The sequence below is a fragment of the Prionailurus bengalensis genome, chromosome B3, assembly GCF_016509475.1.
Source record: "Prionailurus bengalensis isolate Pbe53 chromosome B3, Fcat_Pben_1.1_paternal_pri, whole genome shotgun sequence".
In the NCBI taxonomy this organism is placed as follows: domain Eukaryota; kingdom Metazoa; phylum Chordata; class Mammalia; order Carnivora; family Felidae; genus Prionailurus; species Prionailurus bengalensis.
This window is the reverse complement of record NC_057355.1, coordinates 41,883,118-41,907,307: the sequence shown is the minus strand read 5'-3', so window position 1 is coordinate 41,907,307 and position 24,190 is coordinate 41,883,118. Positions and strand designations below refer to the sequence as shown.

At 41.1% G+C, this 24,190-nt stretch overlaps 2 protein-coding genes across 6 annotated transcripts in view; both read left to right on the top strand.

Moving 5' to 3' along the window:
* Positions 1 to 3,514, top strand: part of RAB8B (RAB8B, member RAS oncogene family) — a 56,958-nt gene extending 53,444 nt beyond the window's left edge. For both annotated transcript variants that reach the window (XM_043555238.1, XM_043555237.1), the window contains 2 exons: positions 18 to 68; positions 913 to 3,514. In XM_043555238.1, coding sequence (XP_043411173.1) covers positions 18 to 68; positions 913 to 1,005 — 144 coding nt within the window. In that variant the 3' untranslated portion in view covers positions 1,006 to 3,514. The remainder of the gene's footprint in view (positions 1 to 17; positions 69 to 912) is intronic.
* A 9,185-nt stretch (positions 3,515 to 12,699) lies between these two features.
* APH1B (aph-1 homolog B, gamma-secretase subunit) overlaps positions 12,700 to 24,190 on the top strand; it is an 83,317-nt gene continuing 71,826 nt past the window's right edge. For 3 of the 4 annotated variants that reach the window (XM_043555234.1, XM_043555235.1, XM_043555233.1), the window contains exons 1-4: positions 12,701 to 12,912; positions 14,534 to 14,704; positions 20,985 to 21,055; positions 22,437 to 22,559. In XM_043555234.1, coding sequence (XP_043411169.1) covers positions 12,800 to 12,912; positions 14,534 to 14,704; positions 20,985 to 21,055; positions 22,437 to 22,559 — 478 coding nt within the window. In that variant the 5' untranslated portion in view covers positions 12,701 to 12,799. Of the gene's footprint in view, positions 12,913 to 14,533; positions 14,705 to 20,984; positions 21,056 to 22,436; positions 22,560 to 24,190 lie in introns of all 4 variants that reach the window. The other variant, XM_043555236.1, reaches the window with a different exon arrangement.

The following is a 24,190-nucleotide window of genomic DNA, read 5'->3' as shown; positions in this document are numbered from 1 at the left end:
GTTTGGTTTACCTTTAGGCATTTTTTACACTTGCACGGGATATAATGACAAAACTCAACAGAAAAATGGTTTGTATCACTTATCATTTGTATTTTCCTTATGCTATTTGTTAAATTTGTGGTCTTATTCATGCTGTTTAATTTGATTCGTGCTTTTATTTGATTAAAAGGATAGGCCTGATTATGATATATTCACGTTGACTCCTCTTTTTCTGGACTCACGTATTCACCTGGTTGAGCTTTGATTCTTGTTTCTGTTTCTTCACGTTTCTTACTTCTGAACCACAGCTGCCTCAGTTCTTTCATCTGACTCTTAAAGGTGGTCTTTAATGGAATTTTGACCAGAATAATTAAAATGTTAATGACACAAATTAAATTTTTGCCATAAAATTATGTAGCTTAGTTTTCATGTGACAGATACTTATACCTATATGCAATTATGATCTTAAAGTTGTTAACGTTTGCTTAAATTAGACATGATCTCAGTGATGAATCATTAGGACCACATTGGAGGTTTGTTTTAACCTGAAGCCTGAATATAATTGTATACCTTATGTTACCAACTCTTCCTACATCTAACAAGAGGATTGCCTATACCAATATCTTAACATCGTTTCCCTCATTACCCTTGAAATTTTACAGTCCTTTGGCTATAATTTCTCTGAACCGGAAATAGGAGCTTCCTGTCTAATATATTGTTAACATAAAAGGTGCCATCCTAAAGATATTTTCCCCGTTTGAATCCACCATTTCCAAAGAAACAATGCCAGAGCCTAACGAGTTACTTTCTAATAAAAAAACTCTACTGAATACGCATTTATGGTTTTATTTGATATTTGTGTTTTTTAGATAATTGGATCCAAACCATGAAACTTCAATTTGCATGGTAACTTTATTATCTTCCCTTTTTTAGAATGACAGCAATTCATCAGGGGCAGGTGGACCAGTGAAAATAACAGAAAACCGATCAAAGAAGACCAGTTTCTTCCGTTGCTCGCTACTTTGATGAACTCTTTCTGAGAGACTGCAGCACACCTAAAGGACCCTTTCCGGCTTCTCTGAAAGCACAGGTCAGCCAGCCTCAGAACCACACCGCCCGGCTGCTGCGGAGAACACCACTGAACCTAGACTTCTCGACACAGAACGCCACGTGGGTTCCAGCCTCGTGGCCTAGAAAGATAACAGGCTCCTTTTTTCAAACATGGAAGCAATGAAGTGGAGACATACGCAGGACTTAACTTGTTTTTTCTTTGGTTTGTCCCAGAAGCTGCTATCTTTCTTTTTCACTTTGCACATCAGTGTTAGCCTGTCCCTGCTACAGCACAGTCTCAGACTCGTATCTGCACACTTTTGCCTTGTGAAGTTCTAGACAAACTTGTGCACTTGGGGGTGTTTGAAAAAAGTAAAACATTTAACGCAGAGATTAATATGCTAAAACTAAAAGATGTTGGGTCTGGTTCATGTGGCCAAATGTTATTGCATTGATAGAATTTTTTTAAGGGCTCTAGTTTGTGATTTCCTTCAATAAGAATCATTAAATTCTGATAAAATTCATCTTAAAAGTTCATAAAAATGTCCATCTATTCATCAGAGGCTGCGATTTATTTCTCCAGATTGTTGAGAATTTTGCTTCATTCCTGGCCTTTTGGTCAGAGAGTTTGGGTAGCTGAAGAAATCACTTTTTCAATTGATTACCTCTGCCTCATCTGTAGAAGCTACATTTGGAAATCACCTTAAGCTCACTTTTCCTGGGGTTTGTATTCACTGTTCTTTCCTATTTTTGACCTGTTGTAACTGCTCAGTTATCTAAAACATAACATATTTGAACATTGTTGTCTGTTTCTAATTGTGAACTTCTTGAGCTGAATTTTATACAGGCAGAGAGATGTACCATTTGGGTTTTATTTCAGCGTCCTATTGTTCTGTCACATCAGCATATGTAATATATTTTTTTCTTAGGTTCACTCCCTAGCTTGCTGGTTTCGTTTGTAATACCCAGTTCCTACTGTAATCCCTGTCTACAAGAGTTAACAAGAATTATATTTAGACCTTTGTTCGTAGAAAACTTACCTACAGGGAGAGAGATTAACTTGTTGATATAAATTTAATAGAGATAGCTCTTGGTGATGGTAAACATAATGATTTTTTATTCTGGTTTTATTTGGGCTTCTTTTTTTTTTTTTCTTTTAAATAAAGATAATTAGGCCTAGACCTAGTGCAGCCTCTAGGAAAAGTCTCGCCCTTTTGTTAGAGAAAATATGAGTAAGGTTTCCATTCTAAAACAGCTGTTGTTGAATGCGTAGAACCCAGTTCCATCTGTTCAGGTTCATTGTTACAGAACTTGGTCCAGTCGTTTGGGTCAACGCCAACCAAGAGCTTAGCTGCCTTTCTCACCAAACACCGGTACTGATATACCTTTTGTAGATGAAACCTTCACTTAAGAAAAAGAAAAGTATTTAGAGTTAACTTACGTGCCAAATTCAGATAGTTTTGACATTGCTTTTATCCTAGCCTTCAGTGTCAAAACACAGAAGGGAGTAATAAATCGGTGATTAGGGAAATGAACTCTCTTAATAATCACTCTTCCTGTTAGGTCCTTTTTGTTTCATGGAGGGTACCACCATGCTTGATAGTTTAGAGTGGAGAGGAAAATGGAAATGGATTGCTTGTTACCACAGAGCATTGTGCTTCAAATTAAGACCTAGCGTTAGAATGCTTGGACCAGTCAACCTTTATTTAGTACGTGTTTGAAAACTTACGTCCAGTTTAGCAGCAGCAAATATACCAGAGCTATTTTTGATGGATACGCTAAACTTAATGTTGACAAATTTCAGCCCTCTTGATTTTTTTTTTTTTTTATTTACCTATCGGTTTAGAGGCACCTGCTGGTGTCCCAGTATAATCAGTAATTGCTCGATTGAAAGCTGATTGTACATCTTCCGTCTTAAAATTAGATACATTTTTGGAAAGAAAAAATAATTTCTTAGAAACATCTTGTCTTTGCTAATTTTCCGAAAAAATATCCAAGCAGTTAAGCTTTCTGAATGGTAACAAAGTACTTTCTAAAAGGCAAGTGCTATGACACCATGTATGAATGTAATTCTAGCAATTTACCTCTGACTATTTGGTGTCTTAACACTTTGGTTTATATCTCAGGGGTTGTCTGCAAACCAAAACTGACATTTTCTGTGGTTAGACTTTTTTTTTTTTTTTTTTTAACAGAATGCTTTGCTTCTGATTTATTCCTTCTCTCTTCTTTTGTCTTATATGGGTTAATAATTAGTCTCCATGAATTTCCCTTTGAAAGAGCCTGTAAAAGTGATGAGTCTAAAAGTGCTCTTTGAAGTAGCAGCAATTTGGGGATATATGCTCTGTTATATAGAAATAAATTGTCCTTGCTATTTTCTTACATGTAGCTTTGCTGAATTGTATATAATTTGAGCTAAGACCATAGGAAATTCCCTTTCTGCATGGTAAAATGCCCCAATAAATACTCCACTTTGCTTCATAATGTACCTACAGTGCATTATTTTTTCTATTTGTAGATGAATTTAGTGACAGATAATTGTCTGTTCCCTGCTGAAACTGAAGAAACCTAGTTTTGCGTGAACATGTTTGTGGTCTTAGGGGAAAGGTACACGCAGACTTTGGCAGCAGTTAGTGGTTCGGTGGCTGCACTTTATTGTCAGTGTGCGAATTTTTGACAATGATTGGACTAGACCTTTTCAAACAGAGTCTGAGGATGTCAGACCATGAAAATGTGCTGTAACTAAGTTAGCATGTAAACCAGTTGATTGTAAGACGTTTCGCTGGGAATTTATTTTCGCTATGTTTTACTTCATACAGATTATGAGAAAATAACCACCTGTGCGTCGGTTAGGAGGCGCCACAGGGTTTCTTACTATTTACGTGAGCATTTTGTGCAGTCTTTGTTATAAATGTTCCGAAGACTATACTCTTTACTCTGAAGGACTATTTTTTAATTATACCTCATTTAGCTAACTAGTATTCTAATACCTGGTAGAAGAACAGTGAGCCAGCCTTTAAGCATCCGGCACCATTTAGATTTTGTGTTTTGTTTTGGACTAAAGACATCATTGGAAGAGGTAGGAGATAGTTTACTTTAGAATAGAACATACATGTCATATCCACTTAGTGCAAAAAAGGTATTCTCGCCCTGTCTACATTAAGAAATTTAGCTGTGCAATATAGATAAATGTTTGCAGAAATTTCTAAGTAAGAGATTATAACTCCATTTTACGGATTCTGAATGCTGAGAATCTGTATTAAGACTTATAAAGTTTTTCCTGTGAACAGTAAGTGATACATTTAAGGAGACTTTCTTTTCTAGTTCATGACTTAGATTCCTTTATAAATTTAGTACTTAATCTTTAAAGATGGACTTCTGAGCTTCAAATTTTAAAACAGCATTTCGTTACGTTGGTTTACTTAGCTCAGATTTTAAGCACTCATTTCTGCTGTCGGGTTTTTTAGAATTTTTCTTTTAACAGAAAGGACCATTCCTTTTCCTTCTTGTGATATCCAAAGAAAGGAGGAAAAAGGAATGTCTAAAAATGAAATTCCTTGTCCTAGAGGTACAGGATATGCTAATAAAAATTTAAATCCCAGCACAATTTTACAGGAGAATCAGTCTTTTTTTTTTTTTTTTTAGACTAATAATATTAATGGGAATCATGGTCAATATGAAAAAATTTTAAATGACTGAAATTTACAGAAGTGAAAATTAGCAAACAGTTATTTTAGGGATATTTTCAAATTTTCCTTTGTTTTTTTGCAATGCTTGTGCCATATGCAATTGCATTTCTTATTGCCAAGAACTAATAGAAACTTCTTGTTTCATTTTCTTACCTTTTTTAAAATGTGAATTTAATTATTATAATTCATTCCTATGGCCTTACAGATGGGTTTTATTTTGTTTGTTTGCAGCTGACACTGTAGTTCCTTTAATGCAAAACGCCATAAACGATTTGACTAAAATCATGCCCCTAGTGGGAAATATCTAGTCTTTCCGTAGAATTGTCCTACTGTGTATGTTTCGGCATTTTTTTTTTTTTTTTTTTTTGCTTCAACGGCTTGTTGTGAAAAGCTCCTGCAGATAAAGTGAACCTGTCATGTGGTTAATCTTGTTTAAGCCAATTCATTAACTGTATACTGATAACTGATGCTGTGTGTTTTTTTTTTAATGGACTTTATTCCAGGTGAACTTTTTTTTACAATAATGTTCGTCTAAAATAAAAACTACATAATGAAAACACCCCCGACTCTGAAATGGACTGCACGTTTAAAAAATGTTTCTTCAAATTTGCTAAGCGTGTGTGATTCAAACCATGGTAGACTTAAGATATGTTAGCAAACATTTCTGGCTTGAAGTTGTTTAAAACTTAGAAAAAATGGCCACATCTGCTCATACCTACATCAGCATACATTGAGGTTGTTCTATTCTAGAACTGTAGCCTTCCCTTCTTAGTCCTCACAAGTGTAGTTTCTGTTGTTTTGTTTTCCCTTCCAAATCCCATGGATTGAGGCCCTGGACCTATTGCTGTCCTCCCACTATGCTTGTGCACATTCCTGGCCATAGCCTTTTGCATTCAGCCCCACCACCCTTTTGAACGTTCACTGTTCTCGAGCTTCCTACTTCTCTCCCTTCACTCATAGTAGATAGGTCTTCCACCTCCTGCCTCACAGAGAAAAGCATCAATCAAACACGAGGTTCTTAGCCACCTCTTCCTCCCCAACCGATAGCTTCCTGTGGGCTGGCTGCCCATCGCCAACCCTCATCCTCCTTCCTTTTGGAATAGAGGCATCTTTTCCATTCTGTGCACTTTGCACCACTGCCTCTTCTCTGAACTCTTCCTCCCCCCCTACCCTTCAGAGAACTCGCAGCTCTTTCTCTTCTACCTTTACACCCTTCTCCTGTGTCACCCCCGTCCCTTCAGCATCTAAGCAGCCCTGATGTTTGATGTACCTGCAGCAGATCCCAGGGGAGATGTCTAGTAGGCAGATCAACTTGGAAGTTGATCCAGCCTTTGGCCTCGTCTCTGTCTCACCTATTGCCCTTTTTCCTCTTCTGTTGTAGCTAAGCTTCTTCAAAGAGTCGACTACAGTTACTGTCTTCAGTTTTTCAGTTTTCATTTATTCCTCAGCTCCCCTCCAGTTTGGCTTCCACCCCTGCCACTTCACTGACATTGTATTTACAGTTGCCTAGTTGCTAAAGTAGCTGACAATTTTCAGTCCTTATCTGGGTTAACCTCTTGGCAGCATTTGAGCAGTATATCTCTTCTTCCTAGAAATGTTCTCGTGACGGCTTCTGTGACAGTGTTCTCCTGGTTTTCCACTTTTTCCAAAAATAATTTCATCCCTTTCCATGGCTTTTAAATGTTCATAACTTCTGTGGTCAGCTGAATAATGGCCCCCAAGGATGTTCATGTCCTAATCTCTGAAACCTGTGATTGTTACTCTATACAGGGCAAGGGACTTCGCAGATATGATCAAGTTAAGGATCTTGAAATGGGGGGTTGTCCTGGATTATCGGAGGGTGGGGAGCATGTAATCTCAAGAGTCTTTATGGGAGGGACACAGGAAGAGTTGGAATCAAAAGGAAACTATGTGATGACAGAAACAGAGGGAGAAAAGGTGTGATCGTGAAAGGCTGTGAGTCAAGGAATGTAGGTAGTCTCTGGCGTCTGGAAAAGGTGAGGGAAGAGATTTTCTCCTAAAGTCTCCAAAAGGAACCAACCTGGACCTAACAGGTTGGTAAGGTGTATTTCATAATTCTGCCCTCCAGAACTCTTAAGAGAATAGATTTGTGTTGCTTTAAAGCCACTAAATTGTGATTATTTGTCACAGCAATGATAGGAAACTAATACAGCTTTCAAGTTTATATCTCTAGCCCCAACCTCTTTGCAGATGGGCAGACTTCCAAGTCGATCTGCCCACCGGACATCTCCCCTGGGATCTGCTACAGGTACCTCAAACATCAAATACAGTCTGAAACTCATACTCAGCTCTCCATCTTTCCTCCTCCCCAGCAGTTCCCACCAACAGCCCTTAAACCTAAGAGGAAAAAGCTCCTCTGTCTCCTTTTTTTCTTCCTTGTGATAGATAGCATCATCACCTACTTAGATCTGTACACAGTTCACTAGCCTCCAAGTCTTATTTATTTATTTATTTTAATTTCAACTAAGTAGGCTTCACGCCCAACGTGAAGCTTAAACTCACAACCCTGACATCAAGAGTTGCGCGCTCTGCTGACTGAGCCAGCCAGGTTCCCCTTTGGAGCATTCTTTTTTTTTTTTTAAAGATTTTATTTTTAAGTAATCTCTCTGCCCAACATGGGCCCCAAATTTATGACCCCGTGATCAAGAGTTGCATGCTCAGTAGCCTCCAAGTCTTATAGATCAAACACCTTAATCTCTTTCTAATCTGTCCACTTGTTCATTGTTTCTGCCTCTGTCTTTGTTCAGGCCTCGTCATCTTTCACCTAGATGTCTGCAACCTCTCCTAACCAGTCGCCCAGTGTCGAATCTTATTTTCCTCCAAGCCGGTTTTCACAGTGCCAACAGGCTTTTAAAACTGTAATCTTCAGAGGCGCCTGGGTGGCTCAGTGAAGCCTTCGACTTCGGCTCAGGTCATGACCTCCCGGCTCGTGAGTTTGAGCCCCGCGTCGGGCTCTGTGCTGAGATCTCAGAGCCTGGAGCCTGCTTCGGATTCTGTGTCTCCCTCTCTCTGCCCCTTCCCCACTCTCTCTCTTTCTCTCTCTCTCTCTCTCTCTCTCTCTCTAAAAAATAAATAAGAATTAAAAAAAAATAAATTGGAATCTTCTATCACTGCCAAATTTAATCCTTCAGTGATACCTCATACCTTGGGGTATAAAAAGCTAAACACTTTAGCCTGGCAAACAGAGCCATTTACCACTCCCACATCTTTCTCTCCAGCCTTGGATCTTGTCATACCCTAACTCATACCCGTTTTAAATGTCACCACTAATTGCAGTTTCCCAAATACACCACGTTTTGTCATTCCTTTTCTTATGCTACTCCTTCTGCTGACTCCCTACCCCTTTTCTGGCTAACGCTTCCTTATCTTTCAAGACTTACTAAGGGTTTTTCTGGGAAGACTTCCTTCACAACCCATCCAGGTTAGGAACCCCCTCCTCTGTAGGCCCAGAGTGTCACTGTATCGGATTCAAATTGTCTGCTTATTTCCTTCCCGCTAGACTCTAAGCTCCCAGGAGCTTGAATCTACGGTATCCTGTAAGGAGCCTGGCACATAGTAGGTGTTTAATCAGCGTTGAAGGAATCAGTGAACTTCATCAAAATTAACATGTTGTTGAAGAAAGCTAAGTAATTTAGGAGTTTTTTTCCCCCCATTTACTTCTTAGAGAAAAATTTAAAGTAAATTCATCCATGCCTCAGTAAGTATAGCAAGAAAAAGAGGAGCTTCATTATCTGGTTTTTATTCTAGCCCTTACCTTACATTATTTTAGTCTTTATTAAATACAGAAGAATTTCCTTTTAATAAAATAAATCACCCAGAATGCTACCTATGTATTGATAAATTGAGTAAACTTTTTCTCTCCTTTTCTTCATGTGTCCTACCTTCAAAATTTGGGTTTTCCAATATTGGTTCCGGGAATATATAAGAATTCCCCCATAGCAAATAAAATTAATTTCTGTCCTTCAGAAATGCCCTGCTTTCTTTCACTTTGAAGCCTTTCCACTTGTCCATCCATTTCTCCCCTGCTTCTCATCTTTGCTAACTCCTAAGCAGAGACCTGAGTGAGTGCATGTTCTCTTTAGCAAAACCTCACACATCTGGACTGGGTGCCCTTCCCTCTTCCTATACATTCTCACAGCACCCTGTACCTGCCTATCTGGCTTCCCACTAGACTGTAATCTTCATGGAGACAGGAGCACATCTGGCTCCTGGTGGATTCCCTTTGCCCAGCATTGTGCCTGATAACTTCATCGCTATTCAGCATGCATTTTGGATGAATGAATAGATGGTTGAGTAACTCTGAATCTATCAGCACTACCAGAAACAAAGCTCAAGTGAGTTCATTAGTATCTTGTGAGTTACACGTAGGTATCTCAAAGCCTTATCTGATAAATTGCTAAAATGTGGTATTACTTTTGTACCCCCCCCCACAACCTCCCTGCCCACACCCAGCTTCCCACGTGCACCCAATTCTGAGGAATTCCCAGCAGTCTATATCCAGAGCCATACCATGTGCCAGCCTCTTTCTGCCAGTCACCTCTTAGGGATTTAACCATCATCACTTAGTACCTTATGTTTTCAAGTTTTCAGGGGACGTTAATAGTGCATAAAAGCTTGAGGAGTCAATAGCACTGCTACTTAGCCTCAAACTCCTCTCTTGTAAACAGAATTGTTGAAGTCAGTGTGAAAGTGTTCTTCAAATAACAATGCATTATATAAATGTAAGGTGCTATTATTCAGAGAAAACTTGAAATCAGTTTTTCCAGTAAATAACCGTGAATGCTGAAGATGACTATTTTCTTGGTGATTTTTCCAATTTGGTCTAGTTGCTTTCTTTTCTCTTCCAAAAGACATCAGTTAAAGATGTCTTTACTGATGGGGGGGGGGGGGAGGGGGCAGACCCATTACATTTTACATTACCTTCCCATTGTTTTTAAGTGGATTTGAGGACTAAGATTGAACTGAAATATGGTCAAGACACTATGAATACAAATTGCCCCAACTTACAGTTCTGCCTGTTGAGTTGCCTACTACAAGATATTTGAGGCAGCTTTAACCAAGACACAAGATCTTAGTTACAATTGGGGTAATCAAATCATTAAAATAGGGATAAAAGAATACGTCGTTTTCTGAGGTCATGGCAGTAATTATAATGCTAAAAAAAAACCAGAATAGTTGCTATCACCGACTATTAAATTTAGCTCGAAGCTTCCTGAGAGTGCAATGAAGCCTGAGTATGATGAGTTAGCTCTCAAAGCTGAGCATGTGTACCTACTGGGAGAAACAAAACTTTTTTCCAGCCCTGAACTCAAGTAGTAAAGTAGGGATCTACTAAAGATATTGAACATGCTGAAGTTTTATAAAATATGCAGGAAAAATGTAGATGGCCATTTGTGGTACAAAAATCTTAATTTATGCTAAGGACACGAGTCCATTATGCTTCGTGAAGACATTTCTGCATGGAGCTGAAGGAATGGAATTGCATCTGGTAACTTTGATTCAGGATAGAACCAAAAGAATATGTAATGGTGAGTCACTCCATCATTTTGAACTGTGGTCTCAACCTGAGTTTCAGTAGGTACTATAGAAGACATTTCAAAATGAAGTATATTGTGGAGTAAATGGGAAGTATATGTGTCTGTTTTCAGTGAGCAAAGGTGACGTTTTATAATTAAATACTTGTAGGGATGCCCAGGTGTCTCAGTCTGTTAAGCTTTTGACTCTTGATTTCAGCTCAGGTCATGGTCTCACATTTTGTGATATCTAGCCCTGCATCAGACTTTGTACTGCATCAGACTTTGCCAGACAGTGTGGAGTCTGCTTAAGATTCTCTCTCTCTCTCTCTCTCTCTCTCTCCCTCTGCCCTTACCTATCTCTTTCTCTGTCAAGATAAATAAAATAAACTTTAAAAAAAGGAAGTAAATACTTGTAGCTGTATTATTTGAAAGCCCATTATCAGAGACGAGATGCAAAATATTTTCAGTCAGGTCCTGGCTATTAGTGTTTCTCTTTTCAGTGTTCATTTCCAAGAGCTTTATTCATGATATTAAAGAATGAGTAGGAATGGCTAACACTTATATACCACTTACTGTGCAGGCACAATCCTCAAAAGAACACATAAGGTATTATTATCATTATTATTCCCTTTAAACATGGAGAAAAATCTTAGATGTGAAATCCAGGAACTTAACCTTCTGATTTTAATTCTTAAACCTCTCAGAAGTTGTTCCATTAATATAAAGTAGCAAATGTTTATAAGTTCCATCGTTTAAATTGTTTAGTTCACTTAACAGATATTTAGTCAGCACCTTCTAGGTGTGTGGAAACAGCAAAACAAAACAAAACAAACCCCTACCCCCTAAAAATTTACATTTTAATCGGGGACACAAACGAGTAAATGAAAACAGAGCAGGGAGATTTTACTGTTCGTATAGAGTGGGGGGTAACCGGAGAATGTCTTCAAAAACATCTTTTCGAAGACCTGGGGGTGAGGGGACAACATAAATAGAAACAACCCTGAGGACAGCTTCGTCCACCACTATTTCGTATGTGTGAGTTATCACCTAGGTTACCGCTATTCCAGCTTGGGTTTTATTATACGATGGAGCACGAAGTTCCCGCAACTGTGCAAATGGCAAAATGTGCTTTAAAAAGACACATTTAACTTTTACTTAAAAAGTTAAAATTGACAACTTTATTTAGAGATGGAATCCTGCTTCTATCCGGCGCTATATTTCTTTAGGGGATCTGGAATCTTTCCCCGTTCAGGCTCCAAAGCGGGCTGGGGACCTCTCTTCCTAGCCGCCTCGCGGCCGGCACCGGCAGCCTGATCGAAGTGTAGGAGTGGTGATGGTGGTTTCGGGGGCTCGGGGCCCCAGGCTAATGTCGCCAGGTACCCAGGGAAGGGTACCTCGGAATCCGGTCGGCCCTAAACGCCCAATTCGGGGGGTGGGGCGGGAGCTTGGCGATGAGGCCCGGCCTCCGCCCCGCCTTCCAGCATCAGCGCTTCACCCCCTCCGCCCCGCCCCAACATCCCTCCGCCCCGCCCCAACCTGCCACCAACCCTCCATGCTAAGACCTGTCCCACCTGCCCCAGTTCCCTCCGCCGCACCCAAACACCCTCCACCCCGCCCCCAGCTCCCCTGCACCGCCTTATCTCTCCGCCGCGCTCCGCCCCTCCCCCTTCTCCGTGTTCCGCCTCATCCCCCCTGCTGCGCCCCGCCCCCGCCCCGTCTCCAGCCCCCTCCGCCGAGCCCCGCCCCACCACCCCGCTTCCAGCCCCGCCCCACCACCCCGCTTCCAGCCCCCTCCGCTGCGCCCCGCCCCCTTCCAGCCCCCTCCGCCGCGCCCCGCCCCGCCTCCACGCCCCGCCTCCAGCCCCCTCCATCGCGTCCTGCTCCTCCGCCCCGCCTCCAGCCCCCGCCGTCGCGCCCTGCTCCCGCCCCGCCTCCAGCCCCTCCGCCGCGCCCCGCCCCCGTCCCGCCTCCAGCCCCCACCGTCGCGCCCTGCTCCCGCCCCGCCTCCAGCTCCCTCCGCCGCGTCCCGCCCCGCCCCGTCCCGCCTCCAGCCTCTCCGTCGCGTCTCGCCCCCCCGCCCCGCCTCCAGCCCCCTCTGTCGCTCCCTGATCCCGCCCCGCCTCCAGCCCCCTCCGCCGCGCCCCGCCCCCGTCCCGCCTCCAGCCTCTCCGCCGCGTCCCGTCCCCTCCGCCCCGCCTCCAGCCCCCTCCGCCGCGCCCCGCCTCGAGCCCCCTCCGTCGCGCCCTGCTCCCGCCCCGCCTCCAGCCCCCCTCCGCCGCGCCCCGCCCCTCCCCGCCTCCAGCCCCCCTCCGCCGCGCCCCGCCCCCGTCCCGCCTCCAGCCCCCCTCCGCCGCGCCCCGCCCCTCCCCGCCTCCAGCCCCCTCCGCCGCGTCCCGCCCCCGTCCCGCCTCCAGCCCCCTCGGCCGCGCCCCGCCTCCCGCCCCCGCCGTCGCGCCCTGCTCCCGCCCCCGCGCGGCGCTGAGCTCTGTCGGCGCCTGGCGTACTTCGAGTCCCCGCCAGGCCTCCGGGCCGGCTTCCGCGGTCGCCATGACGGCGGCCGTGTTCTTCGGCTGCGCCTTCATTGCCTTCGGGCCTGCGCTGGCCCTCTACATCTTCACCATCGCCACTGAGCCGTTGCGCGTCATCTTCCTCATCATCGGGTGAGGCGGTTGCGCCGGGAAACCCAGGCCCGGGGCTCCCCTCCCCCGCCGGAGATACCGGTGACCCCCGGCGTCCGCACCAAACGGCTCGATCTTGCTGGGCTTGGAGGGGAGAAAGGTTGGGAGGGTTGAGCCGGGACCCCGGTCCCCTAGTACTCCTCGTCCTCCGAGGGTCGGCGGGAAAAGAACAGGAGCCCCGGGACCCCACAGTGGGGGCTCGGGGGAAGGAGCTCACACTGGGTCTCAGAAAACCCTGATGCTCGGCTCCTGAGTTTTTGCCGAGGGTCCATGGGTGGGCTTTAGTGAGTCGTGAACCCATTAAAATTGCATGAAAAAATTGTGGGTAAGTTCACATATTCACCTTTTATATTTCTTGGGGGGGGGGTCTCTAGTTTCCCTCAGATTTCACAGGCATCTGTAATCCCGAAGGGGTTAAGAGCACATTAGCACCTGGGGCTTAGGTGCTTTTAAAACGTACGCATGCCCACCCCCTACCCCGGATCAGCCACTTCGGAATGTCTGGGGGGGTGGGTTCGGGCTACGGATTTTTCTTCCTTAATGCTCCCCAGAAGGACAGTCAAAGGCTGGAAACCTGTGAAAACACCGACGCACCTGTCAGTGCATCTCCTGGCAGGAGCTTGGTAAATACTGAACTCTGGTGGCGAAGGTGGTCATAATCCCGGTTCTCACCTGTCCTGCAGCTTTCCCGGGGCTCCCCACGTCCCCCCTCCTCCCTTGAGTCTCAGTACCAGGAGAAACAGCCTTGGTAGGCCAGTGATTCCCACCTTCTCGGAGCTGTTTCACCTCTCGCAGCTGTAGTGAAAGTGCTGCATCACAGGTGTCATTTTAAATTTTTTTTTTCAACGTTTATTTATTTTTGGGACAGAGAGAGACAGAGCATGAACGGGGGAGGGGCAGAGAGAGAGGGAGACACAGAATGGGAAACAGGCTCCAGGCTCCGAGCCATCAGCCCAGAGCCTGACGCGGGGCTCGAACTCACGGACCGCGAGATCGTGACCTGGCTGAAGTCAGACGCTTAACCGACTGCGCCACCCAGGCGCCCCACAGGTGTCATTTTAAACACAATAGAGATTTGGGCAAAAGGTTTGTAAAGCTGGTTATAATCATTTAAAATCCACAGGTATGTTGCAAAAGCGGGACTGGAAAACTGATTTAGATTTGCAACCATCAGCGGTTTCCAACCTCTGAATTTTGTACTAATCACTGTGTTAATAGAGATGTAGACATTTTTCTGGAAAAGGCTCATACTTACACATCAGTGGGCAAAGCCTTAATTAGGAAGAGTAACAAATAACCAAATTTCTAGCTAAACGGCCTTTGGCAGGTAGTCTGCAGATGTACTTAGAAATAGCAGAGTCACTGAAAAAAAAAAATAGACTTAGGAAAAATCTCACATTCCTCTTGGAGGGCATGTTCGTCTCCCTGGGGAAAACGAACCGGTGATGAAGAACAGTTGGTCCAAGCATCACTTTATGAGGACCCCCCCCACCCCGTTAAGGAGTCAGGAAATCTGTTCCTTTTCAAGTAGGGTTTTTTTTTTTCACTTTTAAGTCTTTATTAATCCTGTTCACTTAACCTTTTTCCCCCCTCTAATTTTCAGAGCTTTTTTCTGGTTGGTATCTCTGCTGTTTTCGTCCCTTTTTTGGTTCATGGCAAGAACCATTACTGACAACAAAGATGGACCAATACAGAAATATCTGCTGATCTTGGGAGTGTTAGTCTCCGTCCTTGTCCAAGAAATGTTTCGATTTGCATATTATAAACTTTTGAAGTAAGTTAAATGTTTGCTTTACCTTTTTTTGCATTTATACTTGAATTATGATTTAGTAGTTTGAAAATGTTAATATAGTGTGGTGTTTGAGGGTCCGTGTCTTCCTAACAGAGTTGAAAGTCAAGGGATTGTACATGTTCAGCCTGAAAATGCTGAGTAATTTAACTGAGTATTTTAACTCCCTTCATTCATTCACTCATTCCAAAAATACTTCTTCAGAATTTACTTAGTGCCAGGCACTATCCTGTGCACTGGGAATGATAGATCCTGATTAAAAGGCAGTTTCTGTCTTCACAGAGGTTATTTTATAGTGGAAAGAGATGACAAATGAATGAACAGGAAGATACATTGTATGTTAGAAAATAATAAGTGTCTTAGAGAAAAATAAGCCAGAGAAAGAGTTATTGAAACAACAAGAAAAACTGTTCCAGGTTAGAATTTCTGTGTGCTTCTTTTGCTGCCACTTAAATAATTCTTGTGGAGATTATGCCTACCACTGTTTTAAATTTTTTTTTTCAACGTTTATTTATTTTTGGGACAGAGAGAGACAGAGCATGAACGGGGGAGGGGCAGAGAGAGAGGGAGACACAGAATCGGAAACAGGCTCCAGGCTCCGAGCCATCAGCCCAGAGCCTGACGCGGGGCTGGAACTCCCAGACCGCGAGATCGTGATCTGGCTTAAGTCGGACGCTTAACCGACTGTGCCACCCAGGCGCCCCTGCCTACCACTGTTTTAAATGCATTAGGGGAAAACTGGGGTTTATTTTGTGATATTTCATGGCATTTCATATCTATAATAGAAAAATAGATTTAAAAAGAAGCCATTGTCTTGAGTTTCATTTTTTGGTCATAGGTTGTCTGTAGGACCCAAGAAGACCTCACATGAAACCACTGATTTGAAACACAGCTTGATCTTGGGACCATGTTTTCTTTCAGGCAGTCATGAGGTTGACTTTGATTATGTAGTAAGAATTAATAAAGGGATGTGTGCTCTTTTTATTTCTGCAAATGAGATGATTAAGACATTCCACGAATTTCATAGATGAGATCAAGACAGAGCCTCAACAACATCTCTTGTAATAGGCTTCTGATAATTTGTTCTTGCCACTATGCCAGGCCTTCTCTCTTTTTTTTACTTGTTGCTTTTAATAACAGATATTGCAATTTAACACCGAAGCTGTTTTAATTACAAATAACAAACCCAGGAAGCTACTGCTGAAAAGCAAAAGTTCTTTCTTAGAACAGGTTTAAAAATGATATTTCCCCTAGTTTCTGGAAATATTAAAGAGCAAAAACAAAATACCGACAATTACTTTTCAGTTTCCACAGGAGTACAGTACCCTTAACAGATGGACCATCTTTTCACCTGTGGATGTTTCTGGTATGCAGCAGTTACTTTCATTCAAAAATTTAATTTTAACTTTAGAATATATTAAGGTAGACTAAGTCTCCCTCTTTCTGACCTCTGTCCCACATGGCCAAATGAAATCTTTGTTACATGGTTGTCATCTTGTCTCTTACAAGGCTACCCATACCTCATTTCTTCACCTGGCCCTCAGAAGACGTAGATATGACTTCCAAACCTATTCCGTCTCTGTTCTTTACGTCACTAGACACCCCCGTTTTTAGTGCCTGGAGTTTACCTGTGCTTAAGACCAGCACAGCACTCTGCTGTGGTCGAAGTGGTACCGCGCAGTGGCCCTTCCCACCCTTGCCTGGGCACTGTCCTCTGAACAACTCAGCCTCAGATTGCACTGTTTTTTTCCTGTCAGCAACATCATTGGCTCATGTTAGTTTTACATTTTCCACATGGTGATCCTGATTTTGAAATAGGTTAATTTTGAACGATTTTACAGTGTAGGGATATGGGTTTAATAACCCCTTAGGGCTTTAGGTCTGTAACCCAACTTGCCTGGAGTGGCTAAATCTGCCGTTCTTTACCACCTTCGTTCTTCATGGTGTCTACCTGGAATGCAACCTTTTATTTTGCACTGTCCTGTGTTTCTTTTTTAAAATTTTTTTTTTTTCAACTTTTATTTACTTTTTTGGGACAGAGAGAGAGAGAGCATGAACGGGGGAGGGGCAGAGAGAGAGGGAGACACAGAATCGGAAGCAGGCTCCAGGATCTGAGCCATCAGCCCAGAGCCTGACGCGGGACTCGAACTCACGGACCGTGAGATCGTGACCTGGCTGAAGTCGGACGCTTAACCGACTGCGCCACCCAGGCGCCCCTGCACTGTCCTGTGTTTCTAAAGGACCGCAGGCTGAACATTACCATTTTTAATAAGGGTAGTGAGGGAGTGGGGCCATATGTGGAAGGAATTACAGGTCAGTCTGATGGCTCTCAGGCCCGCAAGTTCAGTAAAGCCTCTTTGGCTTTCTGGGGAAACCATGTTTACTCCTCTGAAAGGGCCTTTGAAAATTAGCAACCAGGTAACACGGCAAACCTGTATTAATAGGTTCCTTTAAGGACACCTGAGTGGCTCAGTTGGTTGAATTAGGCTCAGGTCATGATCTCATGGTTCTTGGGTTCGAGTCCCGTGTTGGGCTCTATGCTGACAGCTCAGAGCCTGGGGCCTGCTTCAGATTCTCTGTCTCCTTCTCTCTTTGCCCCTCTCCCACTCACACTCTGTCTCTCAGAAATGAATAAACGTTTAAAAAATAATAGGTGGCTTTATTTGCCATTGCAAAATGCATCTTTGCTGAAACTTTGGATTATTGTACCATATCTTCCTAGCACATTTTAGACATATTGGCTGTCATGTAGTTATGTGTTAAAACAAGTTTGAGAATGATTATGATACTTTATTCATGACTAACATATAAATACATTTAAGTTGTTGTCTTATGCTATGCTGTATTTAAATATAGGAACTTTGGTTCAGTCGATATTTTAACTATCTTCACTGTTAAAGTGGGTTCTCAACGTTAAAGTACTGCCTTAATCACATATTTGCTATCCGAATTTGGTGCCAAGATTAAAATGTGAACATTTTGCACTGTTTTTTGTTTTTTTTACATATATGAAATTGAATCAAAATAATTATCATTGTAATCTCATAGTTTTATTTCATGGGTCAGGCTTTAGGAAAAGTACTTCATCTTGAATAATGAATAATAACTTTCACCCTAGCAAAGAGTTGTACCCTGAGAAACTGGCATGTGGCCACAAGTGATAGCTCTTCCTATATTAATTTTTTAAAAAATCCAAATTATGGGCCTATACATTGCCTAAAATATACATTAAAAAAATGTTGGCTTGGGTTAACCTTTTGCAATTTAATCCAATTTTGTCTTACAATGCTGATACCATAAATATTTCCTAATTTTAGAAAATCTTCTATTTATAGAAAAGAGATAATCTTTATTATAGTTTCTTTTTTTTTTTAATTTTTTTTTTTTAACATTTATTTATTTTTGAGACAGAGAGAGACACAGCATGAACGGGGGAGGGGCAGAGAGAGAGGGAGACACAGAATTGGAAACAGGCTCCAGGCTCTGAGCCATCAGCCCAGAGCCCGACGTGGGGCTCGAACTCACAGACCGCGAGATCGTGACCTGGCTGAAGTCGGACCCTTAACCGACTGCGCCACCCAGGCGCCCCTTTATTATAGTTTCTTAAAAGGCATAGTCTATTTTTAAAAATTTCTAAAATGGAATGTTTATATGCATATTTTTTGATACTGTTTGTCTCTTACTACACATACACAAAAGAAGACAAAGAAAACGATTTATCAGTAGTTTTTCAAAGTTTGTATTTTAAAAATTGGACTTTTTCTTTTATGATCTTGAAAATAGTAATAAATGCAAACAAAGAATTTTCCACTTCAGTAAAACTGTCAAAAACGCTGTCCATCAGGAATATGGAAACTACTTTTTCATTTCCTAATGTTAGCATTGAGAACTGTTAATGCCATTGACCTTTCCTCTCACAAATTTGTAATGTGGAATGAGGAAGTTTATTAAACTTTTGAAATTATATATTTAATATATTTGTGATAGCAGTACTTTGCTATACCAGATAGCAAAAATCTTGTATTCATTATTGAGCAATTTAAACAGATCCTCCAAAATTTAATGATTCTGTTGTATTCTTACGTCCATTTGTTGATAGAGATTATTACTATCATATATGTCTCGAAGCATTTTTTTCTAAGCTTTATTATTTTTTTAAGTTTATTTATTTATTTTGAGAGAGAGAAAGCACGAGTCAGGGAGGGACAGAAAGGGAGAGAGAGAGAATGAATGCCAGGCAGGCTCCATGCAGTCAGCACAGAACCCAACTCAGGGCTCAAACCCATGAACTGTTGAGATCATGACCTGAGCTGAAGTCAGATGCTTAACCTACTGAGCCACCCAGGTGCCCCTTTTTCTAAGCTTTAATTAGCCTTTAATAACATTCTTGTGACAGGTTATTTTATTTTATTTAGAAAAATTGAACATTTTAGTTGGTTACTGCTCCAGAGAAAAATGATGACAGGCACTTAATGTCAATGTCCTTGCTACCAAATAATGCTTCTAAATGGAGTACCCTGAAATTGCATATTGTTTGTCTTGAGTCTGGAAAAGCAAAAGGCCTTTTTCATTATGCTTATCGCTATTTTGGTTGAATTCTGCATTGCCTTAATTTACTTTTTTTTTTACTTTTTTTAATGTTTATTTATATTAGAGAGAGAGACAGAGTGTGAGCAGGCAAGGGGCAGAGAGAGAGGGAGACACAGAATTGAAGCAGGCTCCAGGCTCTGAGCTGTCAGGAAAAGAGCCCAACGCGGGGCTTGAACTCACAATCTGTGAGATCATGACCTGAGCTGAAGTCAGACGCTTAATTGACTGAGCCACCCAGGCGTCCCCGCATTGCCTTAATTTAAAGAAATCAGTGATATTTATATTTATGTAATGAATAAGCCAGCTGTACTGAATATGTGTACCTTGAAATTTAAATTAACACAATGCCCAGAATATAAGTATGTTTTGGTTAATTTAAATTTTCTATTTTTAGAGTTAACCCAACTCATTTTGTTTCCGCATTTGCTAAGAAATCAGTCTAAAACGTTCAGTTTCTTTATTGCTTTAACAAATATACTTTATAGTAAATATAATGTAGATATCCTTGGAGTCAGGATCATTGTTGCAGAGTTTCTAGCCAACAAATAAATGTTAGTAATAGTGACAGTAGTGGAACAGACCAGCCACACCTTGCATTCCTACATATATCTGCATGGGAGCAGGGACTCATGGTAAGTTTCTGAATTGTTCACAGCACAGATATGATCACTCTGAAGATCATTTCTTATTGAGCAGTATTTTAATGTTTCATTTAGGTATTCATTTATCTCCTTTTCTGAGGGCAGCATTTTATTCTCCTCTGATTATTTCTTATCTGAAGCCTGATTGGGATATGAAACAAATATGTTCAATACTTTTATCATCCGAAGACCAGGTTAAGTACTCATATAAGAGTTCAGACCATGGGTATTCTAGGATTTAAGAATAAGAAACTAGAGCACCTTAGGGACCTAGATCCCTCACTGAGTGGCTCAGTGAGTGGGGTGTCTAACTTTGGCTCAAGGCATTATCTCACGGTTTGTGAGTTCAAACCCCATGTAGGGCTTTGTGCTGACAGCTGGACCCTGCTTCAGATTATCTGTCTTCCTCTCTCTCTCTGCCCCTCCCCCACTCACACTGTCTCTCAAAAATAAGCATTAAAAAAAGGGGGTAAGGAGATAATAGCAATTACCAGTCACTGGCAAAGGTGGTTTCTTTGAGACACTGCTGAGTAAGTGAGACTTTGGAGGATGAGTATAAGTTAGGTCCTATGAAGTGGAAAGTAGAAGGGAGGGGAGCACATAACTATAACCCAGGCAGGTGACAGTATAAAGTGCCACTAAACTGGGATTGAAGATATAGTACTTTTGAAAGAGAAGAAAATTCAGAGTGATAGATGCCATAGGATATTGAATTAAATATTTACTGAGCTCAGAAAGTAGTCAGAACCATACTTTTTTTCTTACTAAACCCAATCCTTGATAGCTTGTTTACTTACATTTTTCTTATTTTTTTCTCTTCTACGTGAAAGTCAGATAAAAGGCAAAATGTTGGTTGTAAATTTCGATTGATTTAAGTTAATTGAAAATTTTCTGGGTTTCGTTTAAATGGATTTTAGACTTAGAGTACAACCTGATTAGAAACCTCAATAAGCATCTAGATTTTGAAATATCTTGTGTATTTTCCTGATATACTATTTTCCTTTTAAAAAATTGTCTGTATGGTTTTATTTTAGAAAAGCCAATGAGGGTTTGAGGAGTATAAACCCAGATGAGACAGCACCCTCTATGCGATTGCTGGCCTATGGTAAGTTGGAACTGCATGTTGTCATTAAGAGAAAAAACCATACCTGGCATAAGAGCCATTTTTACTTTTATGTCTTTGTAGATTTTAAATAGTATTTTATTACTGCCTTGGCCTGTTGGTGTACATTGTGTCTTTTTCTAGCTTTTCAGGACCATTATATAAAGAGAAATAATTACAGGTGATCTGTGTGTCCATTAAATATTAACTAGATTTGAAACTTGGGTTTCTAATATGTATACACTCTAACAGTGTTTAAGTGATGTTTCTCTTCTCTGGATGGTTACCGTGGCTTTGGCTATACTAGGAGGACTTTTCATATTAAATAATTAATACCCTTGTATAGTCTTCTTTCAGAATTATGTTTTAAAGACTGGATCTAGGTCCGTAAGTTGAGTCACCTTTGTTTGACCCAGGAATTACTTTCTATAATCCAGTCATCCTTCAAGATCAGTTCCAGTTTTGAACTCTCAGACTTCTTTTTTTTTTTTCATTTTATTTAGCTTTATTTAATTTTACCTTATTAATTTTTGGAGAGCTGACTATATACATTATGATGTAGGTGTGCAAAGATGAATACAGTTATAGACTTTAAGATGTGAAACATTAACCAAAACAAGAGAAGTATTAACTCCCTTACTCTATGCCTGGCAGACCAAATCTAGACACTGTTTCATTCCAGGCATCCCGTTTTAAAAATCATATTGATAAAGTAATGACAGCTCAACATTCTGACCTCTTAGTTTTTGACCTTTTCATCTTCAAAGACCTACCTCCACCTTTCCTTAGCCTCCCCCTCCCATGAATGGTAGGAGGCAGAGTTAGGAGGAATCTGTACATAGTTTATCCGTGTTGATTCCCTTGTCCTAAGCTCCCAGTTCCCAACCCTGGCTGCACATTAGTGTTACTGGGGAGGCATTAAAATATATTCATGTTTAAAACCCACTCTGGAATAATTAAACAGAATTGGCATGAGAAAAGGGAAGAGATCTGTTCAATTTTAAAAGTTGTACAGGTATTTGTAATGTGTGGTCAAGGTTGAGAATTAGTTCTACAGACTGTTAACCTAAACCAAAGCCAGAACTTCAGCATAGTGTCTTTCTCTGTCTTGCCTATTGTTTCTGTGCCTTTCTAGATCTTTTTCTCTCCTTTTCATATCTCTGCTACATTCCTCTGTTTATTTCCCTTCCTTTTACACCATTCTTGCTCTATTTATCGTTTAGCCAAGCACTCATCTTTTCTGAGCCAGCTTTCTCCACAGCTTCTCCAATAGCGTGTGTCCTTTTTCTCCTTTAAAAAATAATATTCTCTAATCCTTGGAAATTTGATTTGAAGAGAAATCATAACATAAAAAGGGTCTAACAGTGTGTTTCTTCCTCTTTAGTTTCTGGCTTGGGTTTTGGAATCATGAGTGGAGTATTTTCCTTTGTAAATACCCTTTCTGACTCCTTGGGACCAGGCACAGTGGGCATTCATGGAGACTCTCCTCAGTTCTTCCTAAATTCAGGTATGTGCCTACCAGTTGTGAATGTCAAGTCTTCTGGTCTAAATGATCATCCTTATTGAAGTTACCTGGCTTAGGAATTCAAGTGAATATAAATTTACGTGATACCTTTTAAAGGCAAAATACTGTTAGACATCAGAAGGAAAGGACCTAGGAGGGGCGCCTGGGTGGCTCAGTCAGTTAAGTGTCTGACTTGGGCTTAGATCATGATTTCACAGTTGGTGGGTTCAAGCCCTGCGTCAGGCTCTGTGTTGATAGCACAGGAGCCTGGAGCCTGCTTCACATTCTGTGTCTCCCTCTCTCTTTGCCCCTCCTCCACTCACATGTGTGTGTGCTCTCTCTTTCTCTCAAAAATAAACAAACATTAAAAAAAAAGAAGTAAAGACCTAGGAAAATAAAAATTTGGTTAGGGTATTTAGGATTTTAGGGTGGAATTTAGCATACATAAAATTTATTTTTATTTTTGTGTACTAATAATGTTGATGTGTAGTTGATATATTGTAAGTGAATTTTTATAGGATATATGCTTTTTGATTTTTATTAGTTTGTATTTATTTTCAATATAAGCAGTAGTTTTTAATTAGTCATCCTGGTCCCTTTTTGGGATAGGCAGTATAACTGGATTTTGAAATTGAGAGGGGAAAATGGTTGTTTAATGTGATGTTTATGCGTCTACAATGTATATTTAAACATACCTGTATCATTTAGAGATTAACAACAAATCTTCCCTTTTCCTTAAGAACTAGAACACTAATAGGACCTTAGAATCCCTTGTTTTTCATTGTTTCTTCCCCACAGGTAACTATTGCCTTGACTTTGTGTTATTAATTCCCTAGGTTAACCGGGTTTGAAAGCTAGGGTTTTTTGTTTTTTTTTTTTTTAACTTATATACGTATTTTGTTTTGAAGGTAAAACATGAAAGTTTTACCTTCATGTATGTATCTGAAAAGAAATTGTTTTCCTGCTTCTGAATATTTAAAAATAAATCATGTGACATTCTTTGAAAAAAGAAATTGACAGGAAAAAATGATAGTAGAGAAGTTGACCTTTTTTTTTTTTATTGCTTTTCAAATTTTTATTTAAATTTCAGTTAGTTAACATAAAGTGCAGTATTTGGTTCCAGGAGTAGAGTTCAGTGATTCACCACTTACATACCACACCCAGTGCTCATCACAAGTGCCCTTCTTAGTACCAGTCACCCATCTAGCTCATCCCTCCCCCACCTCCATCCATCAACCCTCAATTTGTTCTCTATCATTACGAGTCTCTTATGGTTTGTTCCCGTCTCTCTTTTTTCTTTTATTTTTCCCCCTTCCATTTGTTCATCTGGTTTTTTCTTAAATTCCACATATGAGCGAGCTAATTGTCCTTCTCTTTTTTCACTAAGCATAATACATTCTAGCTCCATCCATATTGTTGCAAATGGCAAGATTTCATTCCTTCCGGTGGTTCAGTTATATTCCATTGTATATACATACCACATTTTCTTTATCCATTTATCAGCCGATGAACATTTGGCCTGTTTACACAGTTTGGCTGTTGTTGATAGCGCTGCTATGAACATTGGGGTGCATGTGTGCTTTTGAATCAGAATTTTTTTTTTATGAAATTTATTGTTAGCTTGGTTTCCATAC